At 42.0% G+C, this 15,281-nt stretch overlaps 1 protein-coding gene across 4 annotated transcripts in view; it reads left to right on the top strand.

Annotated features, from left to right (window-relative positions):
* Window positions 1-15,281, top strand: part of ABLIM1 (actin binding LIM protein 1) — a 191,958-nt gene that overhangs the window by 76,661 nt on the left and 100,016 nt on the right. For all 4 annotated transcript variants that reach the window (XM_030241349.2, XM_050976309.1, XM_050976311.1 and 1 more), the window contains exon 2: window positions 14,553-14,687. In XM_030241349.2, the coding sequence (XP_030097209.2) occupies window positions 14,553-14,687 (135 nt within the window). The remainder of the gene's footprint in view (window positions 1-14,552; window positions 14,688-15,281) is intronic.

The raw sequence follows: 15,281 nt of genomic DNA, 5'->3' as shown, positions 1-15,281 counted from the left end.
TCTGTTCTTATCTGTTTCCCATTATGAGCCCTTATTATCTAGTTACTCAGCTAAATTATTATCACTCTGCTGCAGCCAAGGGCAACTTTCTCTCTTCTTATCCTTTAGCAGAAAGAAAGTTTACGTGTGCATGTGTTTGTCTGGTTATTAATTCTCTCTGGCAATTCAAAGCCCATATGGAATAATCTGCATTCTTGCTGCTTCTGTGTTGAGGTCAGTGTGTGGGCTGGGAGCCTGCTAGCCAGGTTTCTGTGTGACACAAGTGTTGTAGCTTCATTAGTTTGTTCATTCATTAGTTAGTTCCCCATTAATTCACATAAACTGAGGATTTAGCCCTGATTCTTGAATTTTTTTAGCAGTTGGTGAGAAGTCAGCCCTGGCATTCAGGTGCTAGTTTGTGAAAGCATATTGGTAATCAGCTTTGTACCTGATGAAATCTTGGGCAGGATCATCCATGGGTGAACCTATGAAAGTGGATTAGTTGCTGTTCATGCCATGCTTCTGCATCCTTGGAAGGATAAAAGGAGGGAATATGAGAGGTTGAAGATTTTTTGGATTGAAGAAGAGGACACAGATGCTTTATGTTTTTTGTTCTTCCTGTACTCATTCTGCTGAAGGGAAGGTGCTGGCCCCTCCTGGGTACTGAGATCTCATTTCCATGTTCTCACAACTCCTCTGCAGGTGCTCTCTGGTGCTGGCTCTCCCAGGAAGCCACACCGAGGGGCAGTCACCAAAATGGTACCACATTTCCTGATTGCTTGCCCATGGCTCACTCTTGCATAGGGGTTTTGTTCTCTGTTGGTTTTGCTCCATACTTTTGGTAAAGCATGCTAGCAATACCCCTTCAGGTTTGGAGCAAGAGGATGGTTGTGTGCTTGCTCCAACCTTCTTCTCTTCCATCTGCCAACCCCAAGAGCCCCCAGAGGAGCTTTTAGTCTTTGTAGTTGTCCTGTAGCTGCTTTTGATGGGACTTTCCTTGAAGATTATGTAAATGTTACCTATCTGCTGATTTAAATGTGTTCTCTCTTGGGAGCTTTGTCTATCCAGTGCTCTGTGTATTTGCACTCTTAACATTTATTCCCTGTGTTAATCAGGAGAATGTTGAGTGGTGGGATTTGGGCCCTAACACTGTCTCAGTGTCATGGTCGTTGATGAAATATAGTCTTGATTTGAACTCATGGCTTTGGAACTTTTTAACCCCAGGTGACCTGGGAAAGTCTCCAAGTTTGTTGCTTTTGGAGCACATGACAAGATTATGCAATCACACATTGGCAGGGGGAGGATTGTGGACTTAATTTTCTTTTTGCTTCAGTTTACTTAGTTTCAAATTTGGTTCTGCTTGGCAGTTTCCTTTTGGGGCTGGGCATTTGGGCTTTTTTTTTTTTTTTTTTTTTTTTTTTTTTTTTTTTTTTTTTTTATTAAGGTCCTGTGCTGCCTTGTACAACACACAGAAAAGGCATTTCATAAATATGCATAATAGTAGATGCTGAAAACATACACTTATAGTTAAAGTACTAAAGAATAGAACAGTTTTGTTCTAGAGGCTCTTAAGGTGACCTTAGGGAGGTAATTTGATCTCTCCTTGTGTTAATCTGTAAAATGAGGATAAGAACATTCCTCTTGTCTGCCTTGATTATTTGAATTTGAGGTCTTTGGAGCAGAGAGTTTCTTTTACCTTGCTTCACAGCTGTGACAAGGCAATCTCAGTGCTGGGATTTCACTACTCCTACTTGTACAAAAAAAACCCCATAAAGAGTACCCAGTGCTATGTGATTATCTTGTAAATATCTTATTACTTTTAAAAGGCAATGCAATTGTGAAGGAATTATGTTTCTATTGGCACATTTATGACATTGCTTTTCTCTACTTTCTCTTTCTAAATTTATTTCTAATATTAGGTTTCAAATTGCAGTTCTGGTGTGCAGCATTGATACTGAGAGGAACAAAAATAACCAAGGAGATGCCAGCTCAGGCACTGCATGTTTACTGGAGATTTTAATTTTTATTTTTATAATAGCACTTACTTCACATGAGGGTACAAATATTCATATCCAAAGAGTTGGGCAAGCACAGAGTGCAGTCCTGCCATGCCTGACCACTTCCCATGTGTCCCAGTAGTGGAATTCCATACATTCCTTGCATCCCAGCTCTGTGTAGGAGCCAGCTCTCAGAAGAGACCATGGCAGATATTTTATACTGAGAAATGGGAGAGCTTTTGCTATTGATCTCACTGGAGGGGAGGGCTTAGGGGTTTAGTCATTAAATTTGAGACCGCAGAGTTCATAGGTTCAGCTGGGGGTAGAGGCAGCTCTTCCTCCAGCTGAAACAGTGAGTGGGGTGAGCCAAAAAACCCCAGTTTGGAAAAGGAGAGGTTCAATCAATTTCATTTTCTCACAATTACCACAGTTCTAATTGCTGATTCTGGTTTTGGAGACAAAAGCAAGCAAACACATGCTCAGAGGAACACACCTCATATTCCCTCTGGACACTCTGGTTTCCAGTCCATGTCACTCATTGTCCTCGGTGCCTCTGGTGAGCTGGGCTGGGCAGGACCCTGGCACCAGGCCAGTGCTGCTCCTTTCACTGAGTGCTCCTTCTCCCTTGCTCAGTTATTTCCATGTGAGCTCCTCTGCTGGCTGCAGTCCTCTTGTTAGAGGCTCTTAGGTATCTTTCTCAGCATTTCTGCTGCCCCTGCATCATTTTTGTTTCTCTCTTCCACAGCTTTGGTGTCTTCTCTGTCCTGGATTTGTCTTCTGTATCTCACAGAATCCCAGAGTGGGTCAGGTTGGGAGGGACCACAGTGGCTCCTCTGGTCCATCCTCCTGCTCAAGCAGGGTCATCCTCGAGCCCAGGGCTCAGGATTGTCCCTGAATGGTTCTGGAATATCTCCAGTGAGGGACACTGGAATATCTCCAGTGAGGGACACTGGAATATCCCCAGTGAGGGACACTGGAATATCCCCAGTGAGGGACACTGGAATATCCCCAGTGAGGGACACTGGAATATTTCCAGTGAGGGACACTCCACAGCCCCTCTGGGCAATCTGTGCCAGTGCACAGTGAAATGCCCTGGTCTCTCTTGTGTCTCCTGCTGTTTGTCCTTTCAGTGTTTGCTGCCTGTTGCTGTGTCTGTGTTTTTGCAGAGGTTCTCTGTGCTCCCCTGGTTCTGTTTCAGTGTGCAATGGGTCAGTTTTGCCATTTGCTGAACTGGTTGGACCAACAGTGACCAGCACAAGCCCATCCTTGGCCACCTCCTAGAGCACCATCACTCCCAAAGCCCTGCTGGTTGTGGTCAATACAACTGAGTGGAATAAAAAATTACATGGTTGCTTTCCTTGGATGAGAATCCAAAAGGCAACACTTCTATAGATAGAGTCTTAGCATAGTAAAATTGTTTAAAAATACATTAAGCTAGGGCAGAAAAATATTTTTCTAAAGGGAAGGTAGGAATCTTGGTAGGAAAGAATTTACAAGTCAGGATCATAATTTGGCCTGCTACTGTAGGAGAATCAATTATTTTTGTAGAAAAATTAATGAATACCAGGGGAAAAGACCAAGTTCCACTAATCAAAATGTCTTGTGCCCTTTGGGTAGGAGAAGCCAAGGAACAGGAAAGGAATTTTTTTTTTTGTTCTGGGGGCAATCCATAACTAATTTAAAAGGGATTATTTTTAACAAAGTTGGTTTTCCACCTAGAGGACAGTCAGTATCCCCAAAAGAATAATTAATCCTTGCCTTGGTTGAGCCTGGATAACTTTCAGGCTCACTAGGGATCTGTCTAAGGAGAACACTTAGGCATTGTCTTAAGCCTGTTCTGTTCAGTAGAGTGTCTTGTTGAGTCTAATTAAATCACTGGGAATTAAAGCTAAGTAAGTGCTTCACTATTGTCCCAAAGTTGGACCCAATTTTTAGAGGCTTGTGACATTTTTGAAAAAAAATCATGTATTTTATTAATGGTGGTTGTAAGAGACAACTAGAGAAATAATTCTGGATTTTCTATGCACTGTTCATAAAGGGATATAAACCCAGAAATGATAGAAGCCTTGTGTCAATCAATTGTGCACATGATCTGTAATTAATCCCAGCTGTTCAGAAGTGAAATGGTGGTGCTCTTAGGCTATACAAGAGAATAACAGGTTTTGTAAACACTCTCCAAAGGGTGGGTAGCTCCCGAATTCCCACTGCTGTTAGTACCACTTCAGTATCACACATTACTATAATCTACAGGGCAGTATTGTGGCTCTGTTTCAGTTCAGAAGCAGTATCTTAAAATGATACTGCATTAAAGAAGTGATCCAAATAAAAATGAAGCCTTGCAGAACATTGAGTGGTATTTTCTTTTCTCCAAAGGCATCTCAAAACAGGGTTTGATGGATTTGAGGGTCTCTCCTTGCTATCCAGCAGTGGAGGTGCTAGCATGCTGTGTTCAGGGTATTGGTCAGTGCTTTCCCTGTGATTGTCCATTTACCATCTAATGTTAACAGCTGATGGTCTTTAGGAGCACAGTTATTGTTGAAATAATGTGCCTCAGAAACTGGCTTCTATGCTGCAATGTTTTTGAGGTCTGGGTGCAAATAAGCACAGGGCAGGGCTTCTGAAATGTCTGGTTTATCAGCTCTGCACATGGCAGACTGCCCTGGGTGTCAGGAGCCCTGGGAAGATTTGTGTTGCTCTTTTCTGTGGTGTCTGGTTTTAGTGTGAGGTTGTGTAGCTCAGAAATGCCAGCAGTGAGGGTGGTGCTGAATGATGGGCATTTACAAGGTCCTTGATTGAAGGAGAGTTTCTTAGGGCACAGAGCTTCTGTGGTTTGAAGGGGTTGGCTGAGGACAGGTCGCTGCAAGGGTCTTGTGAAAAAACCCTTGGGGAGATTCCTGGGTAACTGAGAGGAGATTCTACCACAGATTCTGTTTTGAAAGCATCTGGGAGACCACTGGCCTATGTAGGTCAGTGTTCTTCCTCAGATAATCTCAGGGTGAACAGTGGGAGAATTGATTATTAAAATTAGCATTTCTATATTGACTTCCTTCACAAGGAAATTTAATTCATTTTACTGCATGGAATACTCATGCAGCCTCTAAAAAGGATGCATAGGGGAGCTGTGATGAGTTTGTTGCCAGCATCCCCACGTGGGATGCTGTTTGGGTAGCTGAGAGGCCTGACAGACATTTGAATGCTATTATGGGAAACCACCACTCATCAGTAAGCCAGAATTTCCATGCTGTCTGGAAAAAGCAATTGTTTTTTCTGCTAACTTCAGCAACTTGCTTTCGTGTAGCCTTGAGGATCCTTCAGGATTTGCACTGAATAATTTGACACTTCTGTTTATTCATGGTTGTGAGTAAGGTTTTGATACTGGTCTTGATGATCCTTGTGGGTCCTTTCCACCTCAGACTACTCTGTGATATTTTTTAAAGATAGAGACATCAAGTGATGGGTATGAGATGGCTGCTCAGAGTATGATGAGGAGCTCTTGAATTTCTAATTACCTCTGTCCTATGTTAGAAAAAAAATCACTGTCTTGAAATAGTGAATGATCCTCTTGTGTAACTCAAAGTTTTTTGGCCACTTACAAGGCTTATGAACAGTTACTACCTGTCAGACACTTTGAGATGTTGGGTGTGAGAAGCAAATGTTTAGCCTGATCTTCCAGCCCTTCAGCAAGGAGTTTCAAAGGGCGAGTTGGTTCTCTTGAAATACTGACCCTCAGTAAGTTGGTTATGGAACCAAGAGCAGAGAACCTTGGTGGATGTGATCAAGAAGGGCATTCCCAGAACATCAGATCAGAGAGTCTGGATTCACTGTCTCTTTATCACCCAATTTTTAGGGTGATCTGTCTTGTGAAAAATTTCCCTGTACTAATGTAGAAATATGGCAGAATAAATCCACTTTGTGCCTCTCCCCTTTGGCTTGCTAGCCACTAATCAGCAATCCATCTGTTAACAATCATGTTGAGTAATGCAGGAATGCAGGTTTTGATTCAGAGACTGGCTTGGCTCAGTCAACATTTTTTGATCATCATCTGTTTCTCAGCACGTCTTAGTTTGCTGCATACTTCATTGCAAGGTAAGTGCCTTTTCATTACTCAAAATACTTCTATAACTCCCCATTGTTTTTTCTGTTTGAGCTTAAAACAACACCTACCACATTCACTTAAGAAGCTGTTCTTGACTCTTCTTTGAAAGGATTATAATTTTCCTTAAGCAAATATAAATGTAATAATTTTGTCAGGTCCTTTTGTTCCTGCTGAGTATAGGTGATGCTCTAGAATGTGCTTTTATTCACCTGCCAAGTGATCAAAGGCAAACATGTGTGGACAGACATGGCAGAACCTCCTCCTTGCTGCTGTTTTAGAGAATGACAAATTCTTCTAAAGAGGCTCTGGTGCTTTTGTGGTGGAAAGAGCATCAGTGGAGCTGCTGAGTTTCACTGGACTGCAGAGCTGAGTTAGCACTGATGTGTTCCCAGTTTCTAGCTGGCAAGCTGAGAAAGCTCTCAGGCTCCTGCAGGAGTGGGATATCCCAAGGTTCCTGTTCAGCCAAAAGGGCCACAATCATGCTTTGGCACTGAGGAACTCTGAAAATTGTACACTGCTGTCAGAACCTGTGGTGAAATCCCCATAGTGTCCAGATAAGGATATAACCCTACATAAACCCATCCTAATTTTCTTTATCTCTCAATCCCTATCAAAGGCTTGGAAAACTGGATCCACCAAACACATTTCTTTTAGTAGCAGAACCATCACAGTTACATTGTTTTATTTTGTCTGTGTTGGAGAAAATGATCTTTTTTTCAGATAGGATCAGGCAGGTGCTGGTGTTAAATATTTCACTTAATAGTGAACCATTCATATGCATAAATCTTTATAGGGCTGAGGCCTTAGGGCCTGATCTTGTATGCTGTTCTCTGGGGAATTAATTGCAGTATCAAAGCTTGAGACAGAAGAAGAAGCATGGGAGGAGATAGGAAACAGCAGGGAAAATAGAGAGAAAATAAGCATGCTTGCACTTGTGTTCTGAAACTTTGAAATAATTGTGATTTCTTTCCATGCTGTATTTTTTAAGGTCAATATTTCCTCACCTTTTTACACATTTGGGTTTGTGGCACAAAGCTTTTTATTTTTATTTGTAAATAACATAGGAGTTGTCTCTCATTGATTTCAAGTTACAGTTGTTAATATTTTGGGTTATTGGCTGGCACTTATATCTCTAAATCTTTGCATTTCATTCTTTTAGCTGCATTAGCTCTATCCATAAGTTATATATACCTAAAAATATGAAAGTATTTAAATACTGCTTTCCTTACCCAAAAATAATGTATATTTCATTTTCTATTTTAAAAATTTGCTTTCTGGCATTGAAGCCTTTTACATCCTATTTTCATGCAAGAAGTTTGATATCTTTGCTTACAAAATTTTCTCAATTTCTTTTTTTTTAGAAGGTACCTTAACTTATCACTCTAGTTAAACTTGTAAATGTCTTTATAGGTTATTTTTCCTTTTAAAAAATCCCTTTTGAAGGAAGCAATGCACCTGGTTTGTAGACTGGATATGTGCCATGTCTTCTGCTTAGCATTTTGTGAAAGTCTTTTAGTTGCTGCAGAAGCTGCCAGGAGATGTGGAGGATGGGGTGGAGGGGATGGATACCAGCCTGTTCATCACTGTCTTGGAGTCAGCCCCACATCTGGCCATGAGATGCTATTTGAGGATAGATAGCTCTGGTGTACTTTGTTTATTGTAGCTAAAGAAGAGAGGCTGAGAAGCTTTGGTTGTGATCAGGATTGAATTGGACACAGAGGAGAAGTATCAGTTTTTCTTAGGTCTTTGTAAAACACGTGGAGAGTCAGAGCAGAGGCAGAGGGCTGGGGATTGGCAGTGCTTCTTTCTGATCTCAGCCAGAGCAGGCTTGGGCTGTGCTGTCCCTCTCTGCATGACTTCCTCTCCTCCTCCTCCTTCCCTGGGCTGCCCTGCTTGCTGAGCTGCAACTCCCATCCCACCAACTCCCCAAAATGGAGTGTGAGGTCAAGTGGGGTGTTTGGAGCCCCATGGCTGTCACTGGGTGCACTGGTCAGCCCCCTGTGCTCCCATGTGGGTGTCAGTGCCACACCTCACCACCACCAGGGCACTGATTCCTGCCAGAGGAGCTGCTGACCTGCCATGGTCCCTTTTGCATCTGCTGTTTTCAGCAGCAGGTGAATTGTAAGGGGAAAATGATAATACTTTTATGGAAAATGTGAGGAAACATTTCAAAATTGTGGCAAAAAGCTACCAAGTTTAGGATTTTTTTTCTGCCTTGTTTTAAAAATAGGTACTCTGGGTATCTATAGACACAAATAGTTTGAAGACAAATTGGCAAACTGTAGGAGTGATACAGATAAATTTACAGGGAGAAAGAGCTTTATAATGCTTCTTCAGATCTGATTGGAATGGCACTAGTATGAGCTAGCTACAGCCTAGGATTTTCCCTTAGGCTTTCTCATACACGTGTGGGCAAGCAGCTCGCTAGTATCTCTTCATGGGAGTGCCTCCTTCCAGGATTTCCTGGAATTCCTGAAGATCCCTGTCAGATACCTGTGGCTAATGAGTGCAGTAATATCTTTATCAGTCCCTGGCAGCTGGGAGGTTTGATTTCCCTCTCAGTCACTGCTTGGTCACCTTACCTGATAGGATTCTTACAGATTTGAGATTCAAGAACTGAGTCTGCAGATAAGCAAAATGACATTGCATTTTTCACCCCTTCTTTTAAATAGGTATTTCAGTACCTCCTCAGTCTCCACTGGGCTGGGCTTTCACAAAAGAGGAATTCCTTGGAGACTGGATGGGCTATAGACAGACAGGCTTTACAAACCAAGGGTTACAGGCACTTATCTCTGAAAGAAACACAAAAGATGGGAGAAAATTACTTCTCTCTTTACAACAGAGCATGGAGGAGAAGTGATAAGGCAGATTCCATTCTTGAACTTGATTCTCTGGTGTCCCCAGCATCTTTCAGCTCAGAAAATATTTTTGCCAGCTTGTCCTCCTGTGCACAGTGCCCACCTGCCTCCCTCTGTCCTGCCCCAAGCAAGGGGCTGCCCAGCTGCATCAACACTGGAGCTGCTTGGCAGCATCAAACAATGAGGGAATTCTGGTTTTAAACCTTCAAGTTTTGAGCTGCAAATCCTGTAAATTAGTTTAAGAAATCACAGCCTGGAGGCACACAGTTTGTGGTGACTGGGAGTGGATCTGCAGCCCAGCCCCATCCCCAGTGGGCACAGCTGTGAGCAGCAGGTGAGCAGCACTGACAGCAAGGAGCCAGGGAGTGCCCAGGGGCACTGAGCAACCACCAAAGGGAGCAGAGGGCACACAGGGGCACTGCATCAACAGGAGAGGGTGAAAGGCTGGGCTAAGGAACAAGGGCAGATGCTTGCAGCCTGCTGAAGTGACACGATGTTACTCTGTATGGGTTGAAGTTTTCTGAAATTACAAGGTGACACTCTGTGTATTGTGGCCATCTCAGCTGTGACATGTGCTGTGACAGAAGGCTCCAAGGCCATGTCAGGTAATGCAGAGATGGAGGGCAGAGAGAGAGTTGTCTGTAGAAAGCTTTGGTTGCATTTACTGCCGTGGCACTCTCAAGAACAGTCCTTTATTTTTATTGCTGAAAGCAGAAAGGAGTGAGGAAATTTTAAAGCAGGCTAGCGAAGAACTTGGAGTAGTTTCACACCATTACATCTCTGCTTTTTTTTTTTTTTTTTGTCCTTAATAGTTCAGTCTCCAGCCAAGAAAACACAGTAGCTGAAAATCAGCATTTCAGAGAACATGCTGCCTGTGTCAGCCACTCCTGAGATGTAAATGAAAAATCTGTGACATTCTGAGAATCCCCTTGCCCATGCTGCAGTGAGCACAGCCTGTTCTCTGTGCTGTGCAGCAGAGCCCAGAGGCTGTGGAGCTACAAGAGATTCTGTGTCCTGGCATAAAGTTTGAAGTTACACATTCTACAACATGGGTAGAGCTGACTGAGCACAGCTTCAGGTTGATTTGTGGAGGTATCCATGCAAATGGAAAAATGATAAAAAATCACTTTTAAAAGAGCAGTAGCTCATATCATCTTTAAATTTCTTTAAATTTAGAGGAAGTTTTTTTTTTTTTTAATGGCAGTTTAGAGTAGAGCAGAACTAAAAATAATTTGGTGTGACTCCACCTTGCAGCATTCCCATAACAAGGTGTTTCCCAGAAGCTTTTCTGACTTCCAATTAAAAGCCAAGGTTCTTCCTGGCTTGCAGCAGATCCATGGAGTCTTGCCAGCAAGAATCTGCAGCTAAAATGCCTCAGCTTGTGCCTTTGATTTCCTAACAGTTCTGTGTTCACGGAGAGAATCATCAGTAAAGGAGGCTGCAGTATTTATTTTCATTGTTTTCTTTATTTCTTTATTCAACTGCTTACTCTTCAGCTAGTTGCTGTAATTTCCATTTCAGAAAGGTTTGTTACGAATAGTGAGGTCTAATTTCTAGCTGATGCAACACAAAAATAATTGTTTTTAAACCCTCAGACAATGATCTGCTGTAAAGAAAACACCCCAACAGAACAGTTTTCAACTTTGCACAGCGAATTAAGTCTTTAATTTTGCTTTAAAATGCCTTTGGTTTCTCATATGAACATTGGGTTTTGGTCTTTTCTGTCTCTTTTTGGTTTTAATTATTTCTTTGCAGGTCTGGGATTATTTTGAGATGTTTAGATAAAATGCAGTAACGAGTACTCTGAAGCTGTTTGAGCTGCTTTGAATTTACATCCAAATAGTGCAGTTGCAAAATGTAAGGAAATCAACATTGCTTGATTCACAAGGAAACATAAGAAAGGACAAAAATAATGGTGATATGTCTGCAGAGTGATGTTAGCACAAAGCAACATTCCAGTGACAAAGACTCTTTTCCTCACAGCTGAAGGTGCTATTGATTCTTTTTTGTTCTTTTTATTTTGCCCTGACTTAAATTATGTAATCCAGACTTCCCAGTTGTCCCAGTCAGTGTATGTGTTACTCTGGGTAAATTGGATATTTAATGGGACATTGATTTGTCTTATTTGAAGCCTAAATGAGTCTAAGAAAGCATGAATTATTCATTGATTATTCATTTAAGCTGGTCTTGAGTAGAAGTCTCAACCTAGCTTGTCTTGAAAATTTCTTCTTTGTGTATCTCTGACCAGAGATTTTGTTCATTAATTAGAAAATAAAAGTCTCCAGGCAGGGCCCAGCAGTCTGACACAAAAGCAGCCTTGCACCTTGTGCAGGTTGGGCTGAGCTGGATGTGCCAGGCTTTGTGTGGAGACAGGTTCCAGTTCACATCCTTAAACTGGGGCTGGCAAATACTTAACCTGTGTTTGTGCTCCACACCCGTGCTGTGGGTGGGCACTCTGTGCTGGGAAGACAATTGTGAGAATTGTGAGCCCTGGTGCTGAGGCAAGAGGGTGACTGGCTGTCTTAGGTGCTTCTGTGACTCTCTCCATCCCTGGGAACCTTGCCATGGGATTTATTCTCTCAGCAGGCTGAGGTTAACAGTGCTGTTGCACCTGATTTACAGTCCCTGACACTGAAGACACAGAGAAACTAAAACGTTCCGATGATTTTAAGTTGGTAGTCCCAGGCTCAGTGACTCAGCTGAAATTAACTGTATGGCTTTATTCCTTTGGGTTCAGGGGGTATCATCATAGAGCCCAGATATCTGTTGTGGAGCAAGGGCTGGAATCTGGGTTATCCAGATTCTAAATTCATGTCATGATTATACTGTCTGGAGTCTCTTGTAATTGTCTCAGACATGATCTAGAGTAGCCTTATTACATCATGTGCAGCCTGTGATGCCAGAGAAGATATCCTGCAGTTGTGGTGGGGAGGGTTGGTGCAGGCAGAGCCTGAAATATGGACTCTTAAGGTGTGAAATTCCTTCAAGGAGATGAACCCAGCTCCTGACTCTGACCTTGTCAGACCCAGAGCAGCTTAGAACTGACATGTCCAGTGAGCTGACTGGACTTCAGTCAGAAACATACCAATAAACTTCTTGTAAAGGTATTTCTCTTTCTTTTTTCTTTGATTCCCTGTTCTGTCCTCACTGGGAACTATGAAAGGTCACCTCTGCCACTGAAAAGCCTTCTGTGTGTTGTGTGCATCCAAGGGAAAAAGCTTACAAGCAGTTCCTTGCAGGAGGGTGAAAGTCAATTACTCAATTTTGACCTACAATGCTAAATGGAGGCCAGTAAGACAAGCACCATAATTAGCTTCACTTAAGAGATCAGTCTGGAAATAGCAACTAACAGTATTTGTATTCATTTAAATGGCTTGAAAGGCAGAACTGGAAAGAAGCTGCATCATTGGACCAGCCTTGAAAATAGTTATTTACTCTCCTGTAAAGAGCAGAGGCTTGTGTTTCAGATCGATACCAGAAGATCTGGAACCTGGTGTGCAGAATGTCAGAGTGTCCTACACATGGGAAGTGGAATAAGCAGAATGTTGCAGGTACAGATTTAACATTGCACCACATAAATCATAGGGAGCATTTTCCCAAATTCTTTATCCATTTCCTCTTGTGAGCAACTTGAAAAGTCCAAACTGTTCACTTCAGCTTTCATTAGGCCCATCTCAGGTTGTCTGGGTCTGAGAGGGAATTTTGCTCATGATAATTTAATTAGTTAACAGTCTTCTCTATGTTTGTCTTTTATCCTTTATTTCTTTCCTTCTTTCCTATATATTTCCTTGGTTGCCAGTGAAGAGTTTAGTTTGTAAGAATAATAACTTCCCCTCCAGAACAGTGTTGCATTGCAGACTATTAGATGAGGTTCACTCAAGGTAAGGCATTCAGTGAGCTTTTACTTGACTGGAGCTGCTAATTGAAATACTGGTTGGCATTACCAGCTGAATTCTGTTCTCCAGGATGGGCTGAATAACTGCTCAGGGGAAATAGTTTAAGTGAGGCTACCAGAAAAAGAAGTATTAAAAATTTTGAGCTTGAGCAGAAGAATTCAACCATTTCCTTTGAAGTTTGGGGTTGGAGATATGAGTGGTGATAGGAAGAAGAGCATAACAGTTACCATATTAATTTGGCTGGACTTACAACAGAAATTGCTTAGAATATTTTTTTATTCTCTATTCTTGATTCTGTTACTCCCCTAATAACATATTTAGCTTTTTTATTATTAATATTGTATTTTTGTAATGCAAAATGCTAGCAGCATTTCTTCAGTGGGCATTTATAAAGGAGAGTAATGTAAAAGGAGTTCATGGAGTGATGAAGCTTTTCCCCTAGAAATCCACTGAAGTAGGGGAGGAATCTGGTGCAGTAAAATGAGCAAGGTATCTTTTATATTGCTGCATAAGCAATAACCTGAAAAACAGCATAGTCCTGGCTGGGGTGATGCCAGGAAGTGATCAGGAAAGGAAAAGATCTCGAGAATATTCTGAAGATGTTTTCCAGTGACAGTGAGAGTGATGTATCAGCACTCAGTCCTTTGCAGGCCAGGAAAAGTAGGACAGGAGTGGTATAAAGACAGAGGCGTGGGCAGAGGTGTGTTTTCTCTGAAATGTTCTGATGAGCACCACTAGTTTGAGAACAATCTTACAAGGAGAAAGGCTTCCTACTGCTAGAATGGGATGTGGGAGGGAGAATTGAGGAACATAGGTTTGTTTGGGAACATTCTGGCTAATACTTTCCACTTCAAACAGTTCAGTTGAGATTAAATCTTGCTCCAGCTTACACCCAAGCACTTCTGTTAGGGCCCCAAGCTGCCACATCTGAAGAGAAAGTTAAACATGTTTTACAGAAGCCAAATGTGGAGCAATTAAACTTTTATTACAACAATGAAATCCACAAACTTTTCCTGTTCCTATCCAAGCTCTGCTCTGGGTGGTTAGGTGATTACACTGCCTGGAATTGTGTCTCCCTGACAGTATTGCAAATAGGTGGGTAGTTTCTGCCTATTCATAGTATCTCTAATTTGCATGCAGAGAGTAATTTCTGTTAGAATTGATGGGAGTAGACACAAATAATATTGGCTTCTTTTCTCTTCAGGAGTGCTTTCCCTGCATTAGGTACCTGCTGTAGCAAAAAGGAGATGTTTGTAGTTTATTTTTAGTGTAGCCATTTGCATACAGACTATCTGGTTCATCTGGTTTCCCAGAACTTGATTTGGAATTGCTTTCCTTCCATCCCTTTTGCTTGGGATATATACTTCCTTGGATGAAATTAGTTTGTGCTTTCCTTGAGTGCTCATCCAATGGTTTGCACACACTCATGTTCTTGGAAAGAAAATGGCAGGCATTCTGAAACACCTTGTGGCACTGACAGTGTGGAGGGAGTTTTTCCTCATCTTTCTGTAGCAGCCTCAATGGAAAGAAGCAGTAGTTGATGTGAATGTCTTAAAGTACTGGTTTAGGAAAAGACTATATTTAAATAAAATGGTGGTAACTTTTTAGATGAGCATAAAACGTGGCCAGGTACATGGTGTAAAGTGTCTGAGAGCACAGAGTTTTGTATAGGAGAAAATACTCTTTCTGTTTGGGTTGAAATATTTTTTGTTTGCTTTCTTTACAGTGGCCCATCCTCAGGAGCCCCCCCACCCCTCTGAGAAGCCAGTCATCCACTGCCACAAATGTGGGGAGCCTTGTAAAGGGGAAGTGCTCCGAGTTCAGGCCAGACACTTCCACATCAAATGCTTCACCTGCAAAGGTAAAACCTGGATATCCATCTGTTAGAAATTACTCCATTTGTGCAAATGTGCCTTGGACCACTGATGGGAGGTTGTGCTTCTTGCCATCAACCCATTAAAAATATTCTCTTTGCTCAGTACCTGAAGGATTAGAAGGTGGGAAGGGTAAATAAAGGTGGTGATACTTAGGAAAATTCTGTCTTTTTGTAGTTTTTGGTCTAAGTGCTTTTTCGAGGATTTGGATTTTTTTTTTAAACTCTTGATAGCAGCAACTGTTTTTCATTAGGGATAGTTATGAAAATTAAGGTCCTTTGTACTCCATTGACTGCTGAAAGTGCCCGCTTTCAAAAAACCCACCAGAAAGGTTCTACAGAGGTGTTCTAAGGCTTTGTGCCATGGAGCTGCCTTGGGAGTGGGAACAGAGCTGCCCATTCCACAGAGAGAGGACCTGAGGGGCTCTTGGCAGCTGCAGCTCGTGCCACTGAGCCCTCTGTGACCACAACAAAGACTCACTGTGTTTTTTTACAAAACAGAGGTTTAATGAAGCGTTAAATAATTGTAAAACTATGCTTTGTGAGGTCCTTGCCTTTGAAGATGGGTGCTACAGAGCAGGA

The sequence above is a fragment of the Serinus canaria genome, chromosome 6, assembly GCF_022539315.1.
Source record: "Serinus canaria isolate serCan28SL12 chromosome 6, serCan2020, whole genome shotgun sequence".
NCBI lineage: Eukaryota > Metazoa > Chordata > Aves > Passeriformes > Fringillidae > Serinus > Serinus canaria.
This window is presented reverse-complemented; position numbering and strand designations above follow the sequence as displayed.